The sequence below is a fragment of the Staurois parvus genome, unplaced genomic scaffold, assembly GCF_062004578.1.
Source record: "Staurois parvus isolate SC_StPar_1 unplaced genomic scaffold, SC_StPar_1.0 ptg000031l, whole genome shotgun sequence".
Taxonomy (NCBI): Eukaryota; Metazoa; Chordata; class Amphibia; order Anura; family Ranidae; genus Staurois; species Staurois parvus.
The window spans coordinates 7,277,601-7,300,802 of NW_028317827.1; the positions used below are offsets into that span (position 1 = coordinate 7,277,601).

At 43.7% G+C, this 23,202-nt stretch overlaps 1 protein-coding gene and 1 pseudogene across 6 annotated transcripts in view; both read left to right on the top strand.

Moving 5' to 3' along the window:
- The first annotated feature begins 3,158 nt into the window (after positions 1–3,158).
- LOC149470787 (U2 spliceosomal RNA) lies at positions 3,159–3,274 on the top strand (annotated as a pseudogene).
- A 1,441-nt stretch (positions 3,275–4,715) lies between these two features.
- Positions 4,716–23,202, top strand: part of MARCHF7 (membrane associated ring-CH-type finger 7) — a 42,182-nt gene continuing 23,695 nt past the window's right edge. For 3 of the 6 annotated variants that reach the window (XM_089659833.1, XM_089659858.1, XM_089659866.1), the window contains exons 1-2: positions 4,716–4,862; positions 22,777–22,944. In XM_089659833.1, coding sequence (XP_089515959.1) covers positions 22,786–22,944 — 159 coding nt within the window. In that variant the 5' untranslated portion in view covers positions 4,716–4,862; positions 22,777–22,785. Of the gene's footprint in view, positions 4,863–11,037; positions 11,091–15,275; positions 15,425–15,788; positions 15,872–22,776; positions 22,945–23,202 lie in introns of those variants that run through there. The other 3 variants (XM_089659843.1, XM_089659838.1, XM_089659851.1) reach the window with 3 other exon arrangements.

Below are 23,202 nucleotides of genomic sequence, written 5' to 3' on the forward strand. Positions count from 1 at the left end.
CCTTATATATTACGGTGAAAAAAAAGCTGAAAGGACACTGCTGAGGCCTTTAAAGCCCTAAAGGGACTTTGAAAGGTAAGTTTGTTGTGAGTTATACTAAGGTAACGCTGGAAGCCTAACTCCAGACCATGTTTTTAGCTTTGAAATTAGTGGACAACTTTTTCTTTTAGTTTTGGGGAGGGTGTGGTATGTAGCACTACCCCTGTAATTGCTGCTGGATAGCATGAGTCCTCTGTTCCTTGCCTTGATCTTCTCAAGAACCTCAGCGCCTCTGGCACACTAGGCTGAATGTACAAACATGCAATGCCACAGAAAATCACCGAAAGTAACTCTTGGTACTCAGCGGTAATATATTGTCAAAGAACCAGGCACTAAACAAGTTAGTAAGAACATATCTAACATATTGTCATTCAATAAGGTGGGTAACAAGCAGGGCCGGTGCTTCCACTAGGCAAACTAGGCAGCCGTCTAGGGTGCACTGCCACATAGGTGCAGCACAGGTTGGCACTCTCTCTGTGTGGCCTATGGACCTCTTGTATGAATTCTCCATTTCTCTGCAGAGTCCTCATCTCCTCATGATGTGGGAATGATGGTAAAAGAAATTTAGCAGCTTCCTGATTTGCTGATTTAATATTTTGTACTGGGGGGCGCAAGGAGCTGGTCTTGCCTAGGGTGCAAAATAGTCTAGCACTTGCCCTGGTAACAAGGCAAGCATAAACGTAAATCATCAGTGGTAATAACACACTTTAGCATACAAGATGATGAGTAATAAAGATTAGGCATGTGGTAGATGTGGTATATTTAAAGCGCAGTTCCAGCTGAAAAGAAAAAAAATAAAAGTCAGCAGCTACAAAAACTGTAGCTGCTGACTTTTAAAATACAGTCACTTACCTGTACCTTGGTCCAGCGGCATTCTCACCACCTCTGGTTTCACTGGCCATCTTCTCTCCCTGGCGCCAGCATCTTCAGTGTGGGCACCCGGCTGTGATAGGTTGTGGCGCTGAGCTTTGTGAATGGCCCCGTAGTCTTCTGGGACGCGTGACAGGTCCCAGAAGACTACGGGGAGGGAGGACAACTTCCGCTTCCGATTGCCTTAGGCGAGGAAAGCGGAAGTGGTAGTGGGTACCTGTCAAATTCAGGTACTCACTCCCGGAAGGCGCCAATCTTTAATGGGCAGCGGGAGACGAAGACTTAAAACGAAACTTCCCCTTTTGGGTGGAGTTCCGTTTTAAAGTGGAACAGGAGGTTTTTTGCCTTCATGCATTCTATACATGAAGGTAAATAACCTTCTGTGTGATGCTCCCCCCAGAGCCCCCCCAATACTTACCTGAGCCTCTTCTCAATCCGTTGATGTGCACAGAAGAGCCTCGACTGTCCCAGGACACCCTCTCCCCATTGGTTTCCAGTGCTGTCAATCACAGTCATTGAGCTAGAGAGGAGAGAGTTGGTGGCAGGGCCGAGCTGCAGCTCTCTGTGTCTTATGGATGCATAGAGCAGGGCTTGGGAGCGAGCACACATCAGTGCCCCCATAGTGAACAGCTATTGGAGGAAAAGGTCAAGGGGGAGGAGCCAGGAGCGCCTTTAGGGCACCCCAGAAGAGGAGGATTGAGGCTGCTCTGTGCAAAACCATTACATAGAGCAGGTAAGTATGATATGTTTGTTAATTTTTAAAAGAAAAAAAGCCAAGCCTTTAATCTCACTTTAATGTCCTGTCTCCAGTGACTCAGTTCCTGCTAACAGTGGGAATGATGGGTGATGAGCCCTCTCACCAGTCCCTGAGCTTCATCCGGGAACTCTTGCTGTAGAAGGGGGGCCAGAATTCTCTCTCCAGGATGCTGCCGATGTTCCGCAGTTGGAAGAACAGGTGCAAGGACACTCTGGTCTCCCTGCTGGTGCAAGTGCGATCACTGTGGTCTGTGCTGTGCAGCCCCGGGTGTCTTTCCTCCCAGGCCTCAGTCCCAGTCCCTCTCAGCAATCTATCAGCTTGCAGCAGATGTGCACTCCTTGGTTCCCATTGCACCAAGAGCGAAAAGTTTCTCAGGCAGTTTGTTAAAAACCATCTCACCATTCCCCCTGCTCCTCAGTGTAGCCCTACCGCCTTAAGAGCTGCTGCAGATTTTGAGTCCCCCTATAGTCCTGCACAGCCAGGCAACACGCATTTTTACATCCATTTGCATCCATGAGTCAGTAACCAGTCCTTGAGCTTGTTTTGATGATTTACTAGGGGATTTTACTATCCCCTAGTAACTTGGAAGAACTGAAAACAACAGGTGTAGAGAATGCCCAAAAGACGACAACTTCATGAACTTTGTACAAATGGTTACAGCAGCAGTCTCTTTTGGAGAGGTAGCCAGCATCTCCTGTAGTACCATCCCAGAACCCAGATTCTCCATTATCTGGGTGCCTGGAGGAATCCCTGAGCATGGGATCCAGTGCCTGTCATAAGACAGTGCTGGGTGGTGGACAATCTGATTTCCCACCAGAGTGCTCCTTCCCCTTACTGGCCCAGGGGGTGCATGTCTTTACTTCCATTTTAACTGCTTCCCAACCGCCCTATAGCAGAACTACTGCTACAGGGCGGTAGGACTGTGCAAAATCACACACACATATGAGTGATTTTGTTTTTTCGGATAGTGGGCGTGCGCTGCCCTATCCATGCCACCATTGGTGGCTACAGCTGTCGATCACCGGGTCCCGGCCAGAGATTCCCCACTGGTACCCGGCGATCGCAGAGGAACACTGACAGATCAGAGGTATGTGCGCAAACAATACAGATCTCTCCCCTGTCAGCTCCAGCATGCTGCTTTGTATTGCTCTGCACAGCAGAGAAATACACAGCAGCATGTTTCCCTAGTACAACACACACAGCACATGATGTAAAACAGCACACAATAAACCCTTTGATCGCCCCAGATGTTAACCCCTTCCTCCCAATATCATTAGTACAGTGTCAGTGCTTTTTATTAGCACTGATCACTGTACTGGTGTCACTGGGGATGTTAGTGCCACCAAGTCAGTTCCCCCCAGTGTCAGAATGCCTGCGCAGTCCCACTATAAGTCGCTGTTCGCCGCCATTACTAGTATAGAAAAAAAAATCCCAGTATATATACTGCCATTTGTAAATGCTATAACTTTTATGTAAACCAATTAATTTACACGTCGCTTCTCGGCCTTTTGGCTAAGATCAAGTGTAATATCTGTTCTTATCAGTGTCCAGTGGGGGTGCTCCCGGTCATTCTAGCTTTGCAGGGATGGCTGTTGTATAGTACCCTCACTGGTATGATGGGGGTCTGGACGGCTAGTACCGGGGGGACAGAAACCGGGACGCCCACATGTAGCTGGGGCCTGGAAGTAATTCCTCCGAGGAGACGGGAAGGACCCAGTTCCTCCTGATTTGGACGGATCTCTCTTGTCTGGCCAGGGGTTGGGAAGGCAGAGAGTCCGCAAACCAGTGCCCCCTGAGTAGTCGCCTCAGGGGTGCCACTAGTAACACCTGGGTGTGGGACCCCACAGTGTGAAGATGGCACATGGTCACTGATTTACCACTTTTTCTGCACAGCGCCCTTAGGACCAGGCCTTATGGTTAGGATCAGGGCAATTTTTGCTACAGGCCTCAGGGCCTGGTCTGTGCACCATTTGGCACAACCACTTTTTTATTTTTTTTTTAATTTTATTTATTTAATTTATTTTCACTCCCACGTATTGTCACTTTTTCTTTACTTATGTGTTTTTTTCTCACAGGATGGAGGGTGTGGGTCCTCAGGCCTGCCCTGAAGTCTAGGGGGAGGATGTGTGGGCTTTTGGTTCCTTCCTCCCCTGTCCCTAGGGGGTTTTCTCTTCGGGAGAGCCCCTTGACCAAGTACTGGGTGTCCGGCTTCGGCTGGACACAAGGAACGGTGGTCCACCAGGCCTTTTGGCCAGGAGGACCAAATGGGAACCTTGTCCCTGTCAGGAGCTTCGTGCCCCGGGGGATCAGGGTAGTGGTCCAACCCCTTCGGGGGTAGGACAAAGCACACCCCTAAGTGCACTTTTTCGTGTGGTGTTTTGCACTTGCACTTTTTTGTGAACACTTACGGGTTTTTTCGTTATAGTTGCACATTTGCGGACTTAAAAAAAATAAATAAATAAAAAAAAAAGTTTACACATATTGGGATTTTTTATAGCAAAGACATGTAGCAGAATACATTTTGGCCTAAATTTATGATGAAATTAGATTTTTTTATTTTTTTACTGGACATGTTTAATAGCAAAAAGTCAAAAATATTGTTTCTTTCTCAAAATTTTGGTCTGTTTTTGTTTGTAGCTCAAAAAATTTAAAACACACAGGTGATCAAATACCACCAAAAGGAAGCTGAATTTGTGGGAAAAAAAGGACATAAATTTCATTTGGGTGCAGCATCGCATGACCGCGCAATTGTCAGTTAAAGTAACACAGCACCTATTGCAAAAAATAGCCTGGACAGGAAGGGGGGGTAAATCCTCTGGAGGGCAAGGGGTTAAAAAGAAAAATGTAAGCACTTCAAACAAGGCAATATAACGTTTTCAGAAAAACACAGGAAATGCATAGACAGTATTGAAAAGCAAAGCCATATCCAGTTACACATCTCTCAACTCAGACACAGATGTAAAATACACAAAGCGTCCTGTTACTCCCCGCCCTCTGTTTCCCTCAACAAGCATGGCGGCGGAAGCGCACAGAGCCAGCCCTGGTCCGGTCACATGGTGTGGCTGAAGGGAAGGGCGGTGAAAGAGGGAGCCCTTGCTATGTCAGCTGACCGGCGTGCTGGGGCCCGTATGACATAAAAAGACGACGCCATTTTTCCTACGGGCTGTGGCAGGCCGAGAGAAGCTGAGCTCGGACGGTGAGAAGGGGGGAAAGTAGCGGCTGTGCCTGGGCAAGGTGTCATGGTGGTTGTGAGGGGAGCAGGAAGTGGTCCCCCATAGCCTCCATCTTGTCATATTTATCATGATGGGTGTTGTAAGGGACAGTGAGCCCCGGCCATGTAAGAGGACCTGTCATGGCTGTACGAGGACTACAAGGCCTGGGAGCTGAAGGGGGGATGTGACACGGGGACAGGTCCTCTTCATATGAAGCCGGGGCGCCTATTGGCTGGGAGGGGAAAGGTGTTGTCTCTGCTTTGTTATTGTGGGAGAGCGGAGGACACTGATCTGACCTGATATGGGGGTGGGGGAGGTGTGGTCACCAGGGTTGTGGGGGGATGGGAGGCATTATTATTATTATTATTATTATTATTACACAAATTTTATTATCCTCTTGCCCTCCTGAGGATTTATTTCCCCCCCCCCCCCTTTGACCTGGCCATTTTTTTTTTTTGTTTGTTTTTTGTGTGCTATGGTGCTGCGTTACTTTCACAATTGTGCGCTCATACAACGCTCCACCCAAATTAAATTTGTTTTCCCCTTCCTTTTTTTTTTTTTTTTTTTTTTCCTGCTACTTGAGCTTTCTTTCAGTGGTATTTGATCACCTATGTGTGTGATTGTGTGGTGTGTATTTTTTTTATATATATATATATATATATATATATATATAATTTTGAGATTTTTTTGGCTTTTTGCTATTTTTTAGTAAAAAAATCTAATTTTGGCAGATTTAGGCCAGAATGTATTCTGCGACATGTCTTTGCTAAAAAAAATCCCGATATGTGTAAATTAATTGTTTACGTTAAAGCTATAGTCTTTACAAATTGTGGTATGGACACTTGGGGTCTTTTTTTTTTCTTTTAATTTACTAGTAATGGTGATGATCAGCGAGTTAATGGGACTGTTGTGGGCATTCTGACACTGGGGGGGAAACATACTTGGTGTCACTGACATCCCCAGTGACATCAATACAGTGATCAGTGCTAACCCCCCCCCCCCCTGGACACTGTACTAATGGCACTGGACAGGAAGGGGTTAACATGAGGGGTGATCAAAGGGTTAACTGTGCAGGGAGTGTTTTACTTTGGGGCGGTGTGTTGGTGCTTCACTGTGAGCACAGTGCTCTGGATGACTGTGCTGTGCTCTGCCATCCAGAGCAGTGTGCCAGTGTGGACAGGGAGGACTGTTTGTAAACAAAGCAGTCCTCCTCCCCATCGGATATTCTCTGTAATCACCAGGCGCTGATGGGGAATCGCTGGCTGGGACCCAGCTGACTGCTGCGGCTCGCGTGTGACCCCCCCCCCCCTCCCCCAATCATCCCATGTGTATATATGTGATTTTACACACCCCTGCTGCCCTGTAGCAGTATATCTGTTATACATTGGTCTGGATGTTGTTGTTATCTTGCCTTCCAGTGGACTTACTCCCCCGCCCCCCCTTCCTGGCGAGGCTATTTTTTTTTTTTTGCATTCTAGCGCTGTTACTTTAACTGACAATTGTGCGGTCATGCAAAGCTGCACCCAAATGAAATTTGTTTCGTTTTTCTTTTCCCCACAAATGGAGCTTTTTTTTTTTTTTTTTGGTGATATTTGAATGCCTCTGCGTTTTTTGTTTGGTTTCTTTTTTGTTTTTTTGTTTTGCACTGTAACCAAAAAGACCAACAATTTTGAAGAAAAAAACTACAATATTTTTGACTTTTTGCTTTTACACATGTCCAGTAAAAAAAAAATCAAATTTCGTCAATTTTAGGCCAAAATATATTCTGCTAAATGTAAATTTTGTTTACGTGAAAGTTATAGCGTCTACAAATGGTGTATATATATTGAAACATTTTTTTTATTTTTTTATACTAGTAATGGCGGTGATCAGCGACTTATAGCGGGACTCCAGCAGGCATTTGGGCACTGGGGGAAATGACTGACTGCCACTGACACCACCAGTGACATTAACACAGTGATCAGTGCTAATAAAAAGCACTGACACTACAGGAAGGGATTAACATCCGGGGTGATCAAAGGGGTTAACTGTAGTGTGTGTTGTTTTACTATGTAAGCATGCTGCTTTGTATTGCTCTGCTATGCAGAGCAATACAAAGCAGCATGCTGGAGCTGACGCGAGAGATCTGTATTGTTTACACACAGGTCTCTCCCCCGTCAGTGATACTTGGTGATCACCAGGTAATCCCCAACAGGGACCCGGTGATTGACAGCTGAAGCCGCCAATGGTGGCACAGGTAGGGCATGCGCGCACCCCCTACTCGGAAATACCAAATCACATACGTGATTTTGCACAGCTCCACCGCCCTGTAAAGAATCGTGTGGAACTCTGCTTTAAGGCTTCATTCATATTTCTACGACTTGTCATGTGCTTTTGTGTTTGAAAGTTACATGACAAGTCGCAGTCCATTGTTTTCAATGGCACCTGTTGTGACCTATGTGTTTAAATGTTGCAGCGACTTGAGTGCCGGAGAGATTAAAGTCTCATCAGGAATCGTGTGACTTTCAAGTTGGGTATAATGTCAGTCCAGGCAAAAATAAAATATTCCCTTTAGCAAATAATTACTTTCTGGCACTTTTACACTGCTACAATGTGTTGTGGGTGCTCTGCAGCTTGCCTGTGTGTTTGGAAACCTGTGCTTTCCCATAGTTATCTTGTGTCCAGGGGCAGACTGACCATTTGGAAACTCGGGCACTGCGTCAGTAGGGGGCCCCATGAGATGCCCCTGGTACTTTTTTTTTTTTTTTAATAGGCTTTTTTGAGTTTGGGCAAGGACACAGGGGCCCCATAATCCCCTATTGCCCGGGGGCTCCATGAGTTGTCAGTCCGCCCCTGCTTGCGTCCCGTGTGTTTGGCGCAGTTTTGAAAGCAATTTTTGATGTGCTGTCAGAGCGCCACACATGCAGGACACAGTATAATGAAAGGGCAGCTAACCTCCAGTGTAAAAGTGCCCCAAGGGCTCATCTACACATGCGGGTGGTACAATTTAGGTGGTAGAGCCACCTGATCCAGGCAAAACCCTTTTTACATGTCCTAGTTTCTGATTTTCTACCTTCCCTGAATGTCCATCTTCTGGTTCACTCAGTTGCTCTGAAATGGCCTATTCATGTTCAAATCAAACTGATTATTCTTTGAGACCAGTGGCTGCTATGCCTCCTATTCCCCCAGCCACTGGTCATGGCACATCCCTTCTGTAGTTCTTTCTCCAAGACGCAGGGATGTAATTCAGCCTCACTTGCAGTGATGGGCAGACTGAGAATCACAGACAGTCCTAGTGTACAGGCCTAGTGTACCCACCCACATTCACTACAATTCCTTGTGGTTGATGGGAACTGTAGTTTCCTTTCTCTGTAGCGAGAGAAGAGGATATGATGTAATCCGGCTGTTACACCTCCTCCTTGGCAGAGCAGATGCTAATCTTTTGAATTACTGAGATGAGGTCATGAAAATTCAATTAACATGATTTCAATGGTAAGGATTTTCAAAATGAACTGTTTAGTGTTGTGTAGGGGGTGTACTAATGGGTGATTTTTGCTTTTCCTGGAGTTCTTCCTTAAAGCAGAACGTCACTTAAGAACAGAAGTTCCTCTCTTCCTCCTCGCTCATTAATGGAAACTCCTGGAAGCGGTTACTTTCTAACAGGTATCTGCTCACTTAGGCGACCATGGAACTTCCTCCGTGCAATCTCCTAGGACATTTTACAGGTCCCAGGAAGCTGTGGTACTATCCAGAAAGTGCAGTGCATCATGCACAGTTGGGAGCTAGCTGTGAGCCATCAAGAAGTCACAGCCAGCTTCCTACTTTCAGGATGGCATCACCAGGGACCTGAAGACTGAACAAGAACCACCCCAGGTGTTGACGTTGGTGATCCCTGGGCTGGTAAGTATCTGCTTAAAGCGGAGCTCCACCCAAAAGGGGAAGTTCTGCTTTAAGTACTGGTCCTGTGCTCTTGTGAATTGACACCTTGGGGGAGCAGGTACCCGATTTTTGGTAGGTACCCGCTCCCACTTCTGCTGCGATCGCCTAGGTAATCAGGAAATTGATACAGAAGTTATCCTCCCAGTACCTCTTCCCCTGTAGTCTTCTGGTGCGACTACAGGACCAGTCACAAGGTGCAGTGGAAACCCATCTATGAAGCCACAAGTTGTCACAGCTGGGAGCAAACACTTAAGATGGTGGTGTCGGGAAGCGAGGACGGCCGGTGAAACGGTTTGTGGTGAGTACAACGCTGGATCTTGGGACAGGTGAGTGGGTGTCGTTTCCCCCCCTCCCCCCCCAAAAGTCAGCAGTTGCAGTTTTTGTAGCTGCTGACTTTTTTTTTTTTCTTGTGTGACTGGCGTTCAGTTTTAAATCGGCAGCTAATCTCCCTCCAGCTGCTAAAACACTGGACCAGAAATGGTGGGTAGCGGTTATGTGACGGCATAGAACATGAAAGGGGTATTTCAATGCAGATATTGTTTACTTAAAATGGAACTTCACCCCTGCTTTGTTACCCTCCCCTTGCTGCTGTCCTGTACCTCTCCATGCACACGGACGCCCCTCATTTCTGGGACATGGAGGTGTCCTCTGGCCTCCGTGGCTGATGTACCCCTGGGCTCTGCAAGGTTCTGGATACCTGGCAGTGTTAGGTCTACGCAGTGGAACTGCCCCCCCGGAATATGACTTTGCAATCCCAGGAGGCAGAAGGGGTTACTTGTGAAATTCTAGCCTTGGCGATAAAGTAGGAGGTGTACTACACGATACTTTAACAATTTTAAATTCTGTTCCAGCTGTGTAATAGAGGAGACGACCAAATGAGAACAGGTCCATGTAAGAGGTGGAGGCGTGTACAAGCAATTAAGACGATAACATCTGCAATGGTGTTTAGGCTTTCGCCTATTTTTGGTGTACCTGTCATTCATAGACTTGGTTTACAGTTGGGGGTTAGTGTAGGGGGAAAAAACAGGGTAGGTAACCTACATTTTTACCAAAGGTGCACCCTGCCTCTTATTGGATGCAGGAACCCCAGTGGGCGTTTCCAGGATCTGGGAGGCAGCCTAATGGGAATTTGTTGGCTGTCGCAGCTAATTGTGGCCTCTTGTATGTAATCTTATGCAGCAATTACATGTGAATGTGTGGCCCTGAATGCAGGCAGTCTGCATCCAGGGCTGATCTTGTGCGTTCGTTTTTTTTTTTTTTTTTTTTGTCGGAACATTCCCATTGCTTTCAATGGTAACTGCCTCTCACAGCTCCTGGGGTTCTCGCTTCTAGTCAGAGGAATGGTGTATTTGAAGGCATAATTGCACCCTTAACGTGTGCAAGTTTTTTTAGTAAAGATGAACTCCGCGATGAATGTAACCTACCCCCATCTGATCCCTGGGTCAAACTCTCATTATCTTGTTCACTTAACCAAACCCATGGTCATCCAGTGCCGGGTCCTTCTCCTTGTGGTTTACTTCCTGTAGGGATTCTCCTTCTGGGTGTCCGCATCACTGCTTTTGTGATGTGGACGATTGCCAATTGAGGGGTATTAGGATCCTGCAGAGAGATGAATTGGGACTCGTAGGGGTGAAGGAAACTGGCTTGTAAGGCTTACAAATTGGAGATGGGGAGATGAGTATTCACCAGGTAAGGAAAAATCTACTCTGGGAAGGATGGAATGAAGGGATGGATGGGCAAAAATGTTTGGTTGGGTGGTGGTGTGCTTTAACACTCAAGGCTCACAGTATGTGAGGCACACAGTAGGAGTTGTGGTACATTGCAGTGCACATAGATCAGATGTGTTGCAGTACCATTCATGTTCTGCCATTCTTTGTCACAACCCCCAAATATACTTCTATTAAACTTGAGGGGCAAAAAAGAAAAGGCTGGTCTACATGCAGATGTGAGACACTTGCTTGGGCATGGGTGATGTCACATGACTTTATGTGGGATCTTTGGAGAATCTGAGGATGAAGGGAAGGAATCTAGCGGAAGTGCTTTCAACTTCCAGGTAACCATATCTGATGGGTTCTTTTTACAGGTAAATGCTAACGGAGTTCACTTGCAATTGCCCCTCCCTTTACAGATCTGCAATTTAAAGTGTACCGGTCACTTGTGTTTGTAGCTGGGATGTCTCAGCACACAGTGTAAAGCAGAATGCCAGAGTGATGACATTGCTCTCCTTAATTGACATTTTAGGATTCTGGTGCCAGCTGCGACAGAGGAAGGAGTGGCAGTGAATCGCTAGCAAGGTAAAGTATTCATTGGTTGGGGAGGGGGGTCCCTTTTTTATACTATTTGAAGTAGCAGCACTGATTATTTGTCCCCGTACTCTCCCCTCCTGTAAGCTGTGTTGTACTGAATGTGGCCTGCAAATGTTACACAAAGCTGGTATAAAGGTAGATTCAGGTATTTGTAAATGCATGTTATACATAATTTGTATACTTTCCTGGATTAAAGGTGTCTTTAATCTCTGGTTTTAATTAAGAAGGCACATTTATGTTGAAAAGTCACTGGGAGTGATAACTGTCTTCCTTGGTTGTCAACTTCACACCCTAATTACCTCCTAGCAGTGTTTGGTTGCATCATTGTTGAAATTCCTGCTGCATATGGCTGGACTGTAACCAAATGTGTTAAAGATCCAGTTACTCATGCTGAGTCAGGTCATATGGCCTAATCCTGATGTATGACTGGCCTAATACATTGACTGACTCCACTCCCCCCTTCTTGTCTTATGTTTATGTTCTGCCCTTTTAGTTGGTGCTTTTGTTTTATTTTTGGTTGTAGGGTTATCCCCTTAAATTGCATGGATCTTTACAATGGGGGTTATTTACTGAAACTGGCTGCTCTGCATAGAAACCAATGGGATTCCAGGTTTTATCAAGGCTTAATTGAACAAGCTGAAGGTAAAAGCTGATTGGCTGCCATGCACAGCTGTGTCAGATTCTGAGTGCACAATTTTAGTAAATACCCCTAATGTGTAAAGGGAAAATTCAGTTTGTGTGTGTGTGGAGAAAAAAAACCTTCCTAGTTCCTTAACCTGGCCTAGAACTCATCTACCATGTAGAGTTTGAAAGGCAAAGAGTGAATCTGCGCAATGGTAACTTGTGGATGGGCAGCTGTTAACTATTTTAAAAGATGTGTGGAACATAAAACAAAAATGGTATAGCTCTGCCCCTAAATCAAACAATGTGACACTAAATTACAATGTGAAATTAGTGCACGTGAAGCATATGCACACCAAGAATACTACAGTGCACCTCCCCCACTTGCTATGCTCTGATCTGGTTACGGCAGTTATATGTATAGGTTTTGTAGTTTGAATATAGAACAATCCCATATATGGAAAGTGAAGCACTACAGTGCACCTCCCCCATACACTATCGGTGACACAAAATTGAATAAATTAAGCAAATCTGGATTAGATGATCAGGAAGGAAATGGCATCACCCTGCTACCTACCGCAGATTGTAGAGCAATTTGAGTGCACCTGACTTGCTTGCAAAAAGGGTCAAACATTGTGGTGAGTGCGGTGGAAGAGGGGGGAGTGCACTGATTTCATCTTCTCATCCTTTGATTATAGCGCATGTTCACTATAGCACTGAGAGCACTGGAAATCAGATCGGCCTTTATTTAAAGATACAAGGCATTTTGAATCCCTAGTGGATCGCTTGCTTACATTTATTGCATTGTCACATTTTATAAAACCCTATATTTAGTGATTCATTGAATTTGTTCCTTTGTCAACACTGTTCTGACATGGTGTATGGGGGAGGTGCACTGTGGTGCTGCACTTTCCATATACAGGATTGTTCAGGTTAGAACCTGTATAAGTTTTGTTTTGTGTTTTTTTTTTTTTTTTTTTTTTTTTTTTTTTTTTTTTTTCTCCCCCTGTAATTTTTACCTTTCTGGTCCTTTTGCTTTCCTCTGGGCTAATCTTGGCTACTTCTGTGTAGTAAACCTCCATAGACTTCAGCTGGGCTGTATGTCAACACCTTAAACACTAGATGTGTGGCCCTATTAAAATTTATATGGACTTCTCCTTTTGAGCCAGAGGAGACCAGCCATGTCATGGGGATGTAAGTAGGAGTGTATGTGGGAAGGAGAGAGGTTGGGGAGTGGAGGCCTATCATAACGTTGGGGGCTAGAGGGGGTAGGCTAATTTGGTTTATTAAAAATATTGTCCTTTGATGTCAGAATGTGATACTTTGGCTTCTTTATCAACATCCTTTTGAGTTAAGCTGACCCGGCACTGTCATGGTGTCTGATTTTCTTGGCAATAATCAGAATCTCAATGAGTCCTCTGTTCACCTGACACACTGGGGGAATTTTTTTGCCTCTTATATCCCAAAAAGGTATATATAATCTGGGGGGCCTTTCGCACTATACTGCAAATAATAATAAAAACAAACTGCATGCCATACCTTAACATGTGTTTTTGTGTGCAGGCGTGTGGGTTTTTTTTTTTTTTTTTTTTTTTTTTTTCTGCTTGACACTGAAGCTCAAAAAAATGCTAATGGCCCAAAAGAGTGGCTTCTAGGAGCAGAAACAAACTCCATAGCTTTTTGGATCTTAAAAAAAAAAAAAACCCCAAAAAACAAAAAAAATAACACGTGTTCATGGTGCCTTTTTTAGTATATTTTTTAGGGCCTTGTGTGAGCTTCTGTTTGCTTTAAACAGTTCAAGTCTGTTGGAATGCAAATTCCCCTTGAAATGGGTTAAATGCACGTCAGAAGTAGGTCTGCTACAGATGATATGCATCTTGACAGTTCTGTATGTTCTGTAAAGTCTGATCAACTAATGCCATCAACAAAAGCCCTCGTGTTTGAAATGTACTTTAATGTTGGGCACAGGTTCACTTTAATGTTTTATTATTGGCAAACTTGTAAGCTCATAATAATGGTGTAAATTGCTCTTTCAGAAAGCTGGCCATACACTGATCGACATCAGCAAGGACCAATCAAATTTTGATCATTGTGTGGCCATCTCTGCTCGGCAGGAGCCAGTCATTTGATTTATGTCAAAGGAACATAAGGGTGTTCTCTCTCAAAACGGAGCATATGGCTGTTGTTCATCCGTTCAGTGTAGGTTTTCTTCCGTTTTAAAAAAAAAAAAAAAAATGGATGTGTACATTAACAGATGCTAACGGATGATCATCTGCTAGCCCATAGAAATACATAGTCTGTTTTTTCATCTGTAAATGGACAGATGAAAAACTGACATACGCAACACCCGTGTGAAAGAGCCCTTAAGGAACCCTAACCCCCCAGACTGTAGACTGGTGGGTCCCACTATCATAATACAATGGGGTCAATTCACTAAAGGTTACTGTATGCGATAACATGGTCATGTGACTCATTTGCATAAATTGTTGCATGAGATAATAATAAAAGGGTCAATTCATCAAAGTAAAATATCGAATGTGAGGTGAATACTGCACATTTGTTAAAATGGTGAGATAAATACCACAAAAAAATTGTATAAATCAGTCAATTCATTAAAAAACAAAAACACACATGTTCATTGTAGATTGTAAGCTCGAAAGAGCAGGGCCCTCGATTCCCCTCATGTTTTGCATTGTATTGGTATTCTGTCACATGTTCTGTCCCCCTTTGTAATGTACAGTGCTGAGCGAACTATTGGCGCTTTATAAATACTGTATAATATAATCACCAGGTGTTTGCTGGCAGTATTTTAGAAATTTACAAAATAATTAGAGGAACTCTGCACTGGCCAGAAAGTGAAATGTATACAATGTATCGGCATGAAAATGTTCTCTGAGCTCAGGAATGAAATTGTAACATTTCATCAGAGTGGGATCATTTTTGTGAATGAAAGCACACTACAATGTTTTCATAGTTTCACAGTACTGCTGTGTGCATTGTGGTGCAATCTTGGCCTGCAAAAACAAATTTGTGAAAACACCAAAAACTCAAAATTGAAGTGCTAAATATTGCAAAACCTAAATAATGCATTCAGTAACAACAATGCCTATTTTTTGTGAATTGACTACTATTGAAGTATGGCATGAGTTATTTAACGCAAAAATCGCGGTATTTACCTTAGTGAATTGACCCCATTATCCTGGTGAATGAAAAGCCTTGGAGAAACAACCTCTTTGAAATTAACTCTAAATTGCATATTTTTAGACTTCATCTCTATCTGTTGAATCCTCCTATTAGGCCTAAAGTGATTTATTTCTCTGTAGAAAACCTTGTATGTGTGCTTGGCTTTAGCATATATATTCTGCTGTTGGGTCTGCCCTTCCCCTTCTAATAAACTTTCAATTTATGTGAGAACAGCCTTCCTGAGCATTCTGAATGCACTCCAGGCTTAGCAGGATTTGGGTCCCCTGCTCTGCTGGGCCTGTGTCTGCTTGCTTAGAGAAAGAGCTGTTTGTTTTCCTTCTGAAGCTTTTGGTGCAAGGGATCAAATGTCCAAAGAGGAGAAAGCCGTTCCCTAGCCTGGAGAGGAAAGCTGTGCGCTTGCTCGCTCCTGTCAAGCTGTTTATATTTAACTCACCGCCCCATTCCTGGGAATCCTGCACCCTTCTCTGGCGGAAGACAGCCGTTCTAGGACTCTGCTGGTAATTACTGAACTTTTCTGGCTCTGATGGGGTAAAGGTGTTTGTTTTTTTTTTTTTTTTTTTTTAGGATTTGCATTTCAAGTAAAAACTGAACCACCTTGAGTTCAGGGCTGTTTGTCACTGCCTTTCTGTACTAGTACTGCTTCGTGCCTTAATTGCTAAGTGACTCTAGTTAGTAAACTGCCACATTAATGTTCAAGATGTACGTGGCTGTGTAAAACGCTGCTAGTCACCTAGTGCCTCAACAGGAAATTCCGCATTTAAGCAGAAGCAGTCATGTCTTGCTGTTGTGCATTACCAGAAGCACTTCTTTAAAAATGTCATCTATGACTTATTGATTTCAGTGCATTTATTGGCTGACTAACCTTACCTTCAAGAGTAATCGGATGTTTCTGCTGGTAACCCTTGGCAATGAAATGACAGCGCACTTGTCGGCGGCAACGTCAGGTCTGCTTTTTCTCAGTTGCTTAATGATCGCTGGATTATATATAATTTTTTTTTTTTTTTTTCACCTGTTCATGGCAGAGCCAGACACAGATCATAATGCTGATTTTGACCAGCACCTGAAAGCTGCACATGCAGCAAAAGGAGTATTTCCTTTCATATGGAGAATTGTAGGAATTTGTCTGCCATGAATGACCATTGCAGGTACTTGTCACTTGGGCGTTAACCCTTCACTACCCTATCTCAAGCAACACAACTGTTCACCATCTTGAGAAACACTCCAAGTATAACTAAATAGAAGAACAAAAATGTTATAGTGCAGTTTACCAGTACTTAAAGCGGAACGTCGTCCAAAAGGGGAAGTTCTGCTTTACACATTTAAGGGACTGCATTATTGGACTTTGAAAACAACTGGATGTTGTGCTTTGTGCAGTCTACAAACATCTTTTATATTAGTGAAGAGGGTCCCAACACCATTCACACTCCACTCTCGGCTTACGGTTTGGACCTATTTGATTGAAAACGGGTCAGATGCACATTCCCCTTTTATGGGGTTCACTGCTCTCCCATGGTCCTTATCAATGTTTCTTGAATAACTTTCCAACTCCACACCAATCTCCAGGACTCCTCTGCCCAAAAAAAGGCTTGGATGGTAGAATACGGTTTAAAAAAAACTATCAACTTTATCAAAAGCATAAATCACACTCTCAAGTAGAGTGCACTGAGAAAGTAGTGTAGCACCCTAAACGTTTTGCATTACATTCTGTAATCTATTGGGCCCCTTTCATATGGGCCGACTCTATCAGCAGATCCACCTGCTCAGTGGGGGGGATCTGTCTGCTGATCCTTGCTGAGCAGGTGGTTGACACATCTACTCTGCATAAACCCACTTTCCTCTATGGGTGGTCGGATGTAAACGGACCAGCTGTCTTGCATCCAATCCAGGGGTGTCCCATCATGTCTCTACCTTTTTGCATGCTTGTAACTGTCAATCTTGCAATGCCTCATGGGACTTTTTAGTTTGGCAACAGCTGGAGTGCCAACAGTTTGACACCAGTGGGCTAGACGGATGGAGAACAGATCCCCTTCTGTTTTTTTTTTAGCTTATTGGATCAAATGCAGGCCGGTGTAAACTGACACATGTCTGTTTACATCCAGCCTCCCATACTGGGATGGTCAGAGCAGGTCTGCCTGAAAAGACAGGTGGACCTGATCACTTTGCCTGTTTGAAAGGTTTAGACTTGTTGCTCACACAAACCAGCATGGATTCAGCCTCACTTCCTGGTGGGCGTGCTGACATACTTGGCCCTGCCCTACTTATTTTAATATATTGTTTTCACTGGTAGTTTAGCATTTAACAGAGTATTCCTTTTGATGTGCGTGTGTGTGCTTGGTTTTTTTTTTTTTTTGTTTTTTTCCCCTTTCCCTCCTTGTGTTTCCACCCAGGGACAGCAAGTGTTTGCAGGGTAACTAGCTGAAAAACATGAATAAGGAACAAATGGAAGCACTCTAAGGACTAGTAAGATGCATTCATAATTGGTTTTTGGGTTTAGATGGTGATTATTAATTTTAAAATTCAATAACCTTTGAGCCTCAGTCATGTTTCAAACCCTGTTTTCAAAATGTGTTGCTAAATTTCATTGTTCCTGAAATGAAAATCTCTAAATCTTTGTAAGAAGTAAACCACTTATGCCCTCATCTCCATCTTCCTTGGCCAGTGCGTTGTGCAGGTAGCAGTGGCACATTTGTGTTACAGGAGGGGCAAAGGTTTTTTGATTGCTGAATTTGACAGGCCAGATCACATCTGTTTACTTATGAACGACAAGGTGGAATAACCAGATCTCTGGGGACTGAGTAGAGCAAAGATTTTGTTCATAGATTATACCCCAGTCAGCATTCCTGTGGTGGTTTCTTTAAACATCGGCCATAAAGGACTGCTTTAAACTGGTTGTACTACTAGTAAATATTATATGAAAGTATGCTATGGGCACCTTCTCTCCCCCCCCCCCCCCTCCTTTTTTTTTTTTTTTTTTTTTTTTTTTATAATCCACTCGGTTTGATGCTATGCTCTTGGCACCACCTAGCTTGACAGGCTTGGGGGGGGGGCGCACACATGGGGTTGGCCGATTGAATGGCAGAGGCCCGATTGAAAATCTTTGGCCAAACTGTGACTGTAGCCTGTCAGATGCAGTCTCTGTTGGGTACTTTTAAACAGCCACGGGTGTCAGCGGTGGTGTGTACAATATCTGGCAGGGGGGATATTTTCATCAATGCAGTTTAGATTAGACATCTGTGTATATTGCTAGCCTTATTAATATCTCAGAGCAAAACGTGCTTCACTTTAGTGCAGGGGTCTCCAAACAATGGGCCAGTTTACTGTGCTGCAGTGTGTAAACCATGCCTCAGACTTGATGGTCATTGAGGTAAAACATTACATAGCACCTGTTGTCAGTAGGTCCAGGACTAGTGCCCCATCGTTGGTCACTGGGAAGAATTTTGTCCCTTTTTGGTGTCATTTGGAGGAATAGTGCCGCATACTTTGTGTCGGTGGGAAGAATAGTATTCCAAGGGCTGAATATATGCAAGCAAAGGGTTGCATCTGGCCCAGGAGCTACATTTGGAGACCTCTGACTTGGTAATAACCACTTTCACTTTCACCCCCTTCGTGCCCAGGCCAATTTTCAGCTTTCAGTGCTGTCGCACATTGAGTGACAATTGCACAGTCATGCAACCCTGTGTGTGTGTGTGTGTGTGTGTGTGTGTGTGTGTGTGTTTAAAAATATTTTTTTTTTTTTGCGTTAGCAGCACTGCTCTGTTCTAGGACAATTGCTGGTTATTGGCAGTAATTTCCTCACACTCTGACAGCAACTGTATTTACTCCGTGATCTGTTGTGTCATTGGACACAGCTGATCATGTGGTGAAAGGTCGCTGTGATTGGCCTTTTACCTCATCACGTGATCAGCTGTGTCCATAGGACACAGTGATCAGATTGCTGGGTGCGTGGGAGGGCGCATCTGGCTGGACATCGTATGAGATCCCAGAACTGGACAACCATGCTGTAGCTGTCATTCGGCTATAGCGCGGTTGACATGAGGTTAGTAGGTTTAGCAAAGTATACTTGAGCTAATGGGGTAGACTTGCAAAATCTGGTGCAGCTGTGCATGATAGCCAATCCGCTTCTAACTTCAAACTGTTCAATTAAGCTTTGACAAAACCTGGAAGCGGATTAGTTTCTATGCAGAGCTGCTCTCATAAAGGACTTGATGTATGTTTTAGAGAAACATGGCAGTACAAGTAAGCTGCAGTGTTTACATCTCATACACAAGATACTTTCCTTCTTATTCGTGTTCAGCCAAGAGTTTGACTTGGCTGAACTCGTTCTGCTTGGTAGGCAAGATATGTAAATAGTTACATGTGTATTTCTGAATCTAGAGTTTGTTGACATTGCATTACCTTGGCTGTGCCAACCTTGGTTATACAGCTTGTAGAGCCGGGCCGTGGTCCAGTATGGGTCATGACGAACAGTGCTCTTAAAGAAACATGTGTAAAGTTGAGGCTACCATAGCTGAACTTGTTGGTATAGAGCCCTGTTCTGCTGTGACAATCCTCAAATTGACCTATTTTATGGCCTTTTTAAACCTCTCTAGAGTTCAATAATGGGTGTAGAAATTACAAAAACATAATTTGAATGTGGAAGAATTGATCCTGTTAGCAGGGATTTCAGTTCATAAATTTTTCTTAATTATGGGGAAATTGTCAAACTGGCTGCATCCAGTCGAATGCTGCCACTGTTCAGTAATTTTGACAGCCTGCTGGCCATGCCGTCACAATATAGTAGGCAGATTGGGAGGTGTGTGTTCTTTTTTAGGCCTGGCTCCCACCTATGCATGTTGCAATTCGCTGCCAGTGTCCCTGACCCTATTCAAAAACAGTGGCTAAAAAGGAATAGATGTGACGTGTCCCATAGGACACCATGTTAAATGGGCTGTAGTAAGTTTCTGCAAAGCACTGAAATGCATACGTGTGAACCAGGCCTTACAGGGTGCTATCTTTTTCGTGACCATAATTTTGACTGGGTTGCTTTAAACTTTGTTGTCTGCTCCATCTCTAGACATTTCATGCTATTATGTTCAATTCAGTGTTGTGTTCTGCACTATAGACCTTGGCCAGCATTTATGCTTTAGTTCAGTGTTTCCTAATGTGTTCCATTGTTACTGGTCTCAACACTAGGCAGGACAAAGGAGCCTAACTTGTATCTGTACACAACTGTCTTGTGGATTGCATGGGTATACAGTCAGTTTGGGCAAACCACAGGGAACAAGGTGAGACCGTTTGCATAGATATGTGAAAAAAACTATACAAATCTGTGCTGGTTCAAATCAGAAGCTGCCAACACTGAATGCTGACACAAAGAATTTTCAAAACCTCTGTAGTGCTAAAAATTAAAATTGTAATAATTAAATTTTTGCTGTTTTTTAGTGCTACTTTTTTTTTTTTTTTAAATGTATGTTTGCATAGATATGAATGTCTTCCATTGGAGAAGAGAACCTGAATGGGACAAGTGGAAATGTTCTAGTCCAGGATCCTAGGCATGTCTTGGGCCCCTTTTCATGCAGAATGTCTGATTTGGTTCTGCCTGGCCGTATTTTGTTTGGTCTTTTCCAGGTGGACTCTCAGACCCTCCTTCTGCTCTATGGTGTGGTGGATGTAAATGGACCTGTCCATTTACACTCGTTTACCTGCAATCCAATCCACCAAAAAACTGAGTGGGATCCTTTCCCCTTTTTGTGGGCAGATTGGAGGGCAGTCTAGTGTAAATAGACAGTCAGTCTACATCTGGCTGCCCATTGAGCAGGCTGCTCTGCATAAGTGGAGCAGATATGAACTGGTCACCTGAATGTTTTTAATAAAAATGGGAATTGTGACAGTTTTTGACCATTGTTTTATTATAAAAGCAAATATCCCTAAATTAAATATTCTGGTATGAATTTCATAATAAAATGCGACAGTTTTGAAAGGCGTGCTGTCTTTGTAAATTCAGAAACCCCATCAAGGGGAGCATGTTGTGCTGTTTTGGTGTCAGGCTCACATGAGTCTACAAAAGGCTGATGCAATGTGTCTCTGCAAAGTAACCTGAAACTGACACAAGCCTTCTCACTATCCCCCCCCCATGTCCTAGATAATGTATTCTAAGTATAGCATTTGTGTGCATTTTTTACTTTTTTTTTTTTTTTCCATTTACAATGTGCTGCAGGGGGGTAAGATCTGCAGTGTTGCAAAACTTTCCGTGTAGTACCCTTGGGCCTTGCACCTATATGGGGGAATTCAATAAAGCTGCTGCACCACTTTTCTGGAATTAATAACTCTTAATGATGTATTGGATCATATTCATGAAGCATTTTGTCATTTTTGGTTCTGAAAGCAAATCGTGCACCAAATTCAGTTCCAAAATGCTCCACTTTTTACAGTGCAGTGAATGTGCCAAATTTTAAATATTTAACATTTTGTATCTTGCTAATGTAGACCAACTCCCTTTTTGCCCTATAGAGGGAAACTGTCAGACAGATTTTTAAGTGTCTTGCATGCATTAAAAAATTGGCGTAGAATGTGCCCAATTCAAGTACAAGTTCTAGATGTTATAAGCAGTGTAACATGCAACAAATTCTTGTAAGTCATGAGACACTTGGAAAATCTGTTCTTGCCAGTCTTTATGAATTCCATGGGTAGTGTCTTTAACACTCCAGCAGCTGTCTGTTACCAGTTGTGGTAGAGGGAGTGTGGTGTGCAATTCGGCACATCCCAAGGGTCTTTTTTTTTTTTTTTTTTTTTTTGTTCCAAATTTGTATATGAAGAGTACAACATGTTCACATCATTCATGGCAATGTACAGCAGATGTTTTACAATGAAATAAAATGTCTGTCACTGCACACTGAATTAGCTCTACAGCTGCTTGCATTGCGCCTGAGCTCCACATCCTGTCAGATCAGCGGCGGGTGTGGATTCTCACAGGTGAGTGAGCTCTACTGTAAACAACCCATGCAAGGGATCTAGGATGCATGCTCCTTATGGGAATCTAATGTCTGGTTTGAGATGGAGCTGAGGCAATGATGTTTAACCCCCTGCACCCCCAACACAGTCTGGAAAATTTGTCTTCCGTGACTGATGCCAAAAAGGTAGGGGACAGTTACCCGAACACATCCCCCTCTTTCCACATCCCCTTCCACACTTTCTTATGTAGCTGACAGAGAATGAGTAAAGAATACTTTGAGGGAACAGCTGGGACTGACATCACATCTAAGATGGTGGTGCCCAGCCGAGGGGCTTTTGGTTGTGTACACAAGGGAGGCTTTTATGGGTACATTCATAAAATTTTTATAAATGTGTGGGGTGTTGTTGTGTTCCCCCCCCCCCCCCCCCAGCTAAATGGTCTGAAAAGTGGGTCTCTTGAAGGCCTTTAAGTGAAAGGTTAACGGGAGGCAATTGGCTTGTATAGCCCGGGTGTTTGTGGTGTGTGTGTGTTTTTTTTTTTTTTTTTAAGAAGGGTTTAACCCTGGTCAAATGTTTGTGTCCCAGAGATGCAGCAAGAAAGGAGTCTTGGTGGTTTTGTAAATGTTTGTTTGCTTTCTTGGGCTAAATAGTGTATGTAGGTGTAGATCTATCTAGCAGGTTGCTCCTTTTACTATTTCTCCCTTGAATACTGTATGTAATCTATCTCTATTATCAGCTTCAAAATGTTTAAACTTTGCAAAGCCAGTGATTACATGGGTGGTGACTAGTTGGTCTATGAATACCTAGACTGTACATATAGCCAATATGGTAATTTAACATAGCAGTGATTCCTGTATACTGCTTATAAAATGTTAACTTCTGCAAAGAACATGTATTGATTTACCCTTATGTCTTTCAGGATTGAGACATGGAACCCAAGCCATCAAGATTGCCCCGACGGATAACAGTCCAGCCTTCCCATTCCTCACCCTTAACAGCCAGGATGTTTAGAACCAACAGGTTAGGAGGTCAAAGCGACACCTATCGCACAAGTGATAGCACTTTGAGACATGACTCAGACTTTCAGGTGAGAATATGTAAGCTTTTAACCTTTGCACAGCCATGTTTAAACAGACACTGAAAAGTTTGAGCTGTGGTTAGAACGCATGGACTGCAGGCACTTGGATTATTGAATAATGATTTAGAATATAGAGTGGGTTGGTCATGCTGGCTTCACTTTTTTTTTTCTCTCCCCCCCCCCCCCCCCCCCCCCAGCTTTGTCTACCCTTAGACCTAGGGTAGTGCTAACTTTGACATGTTGTTAGTTGATCTAGTATCCTGCGAG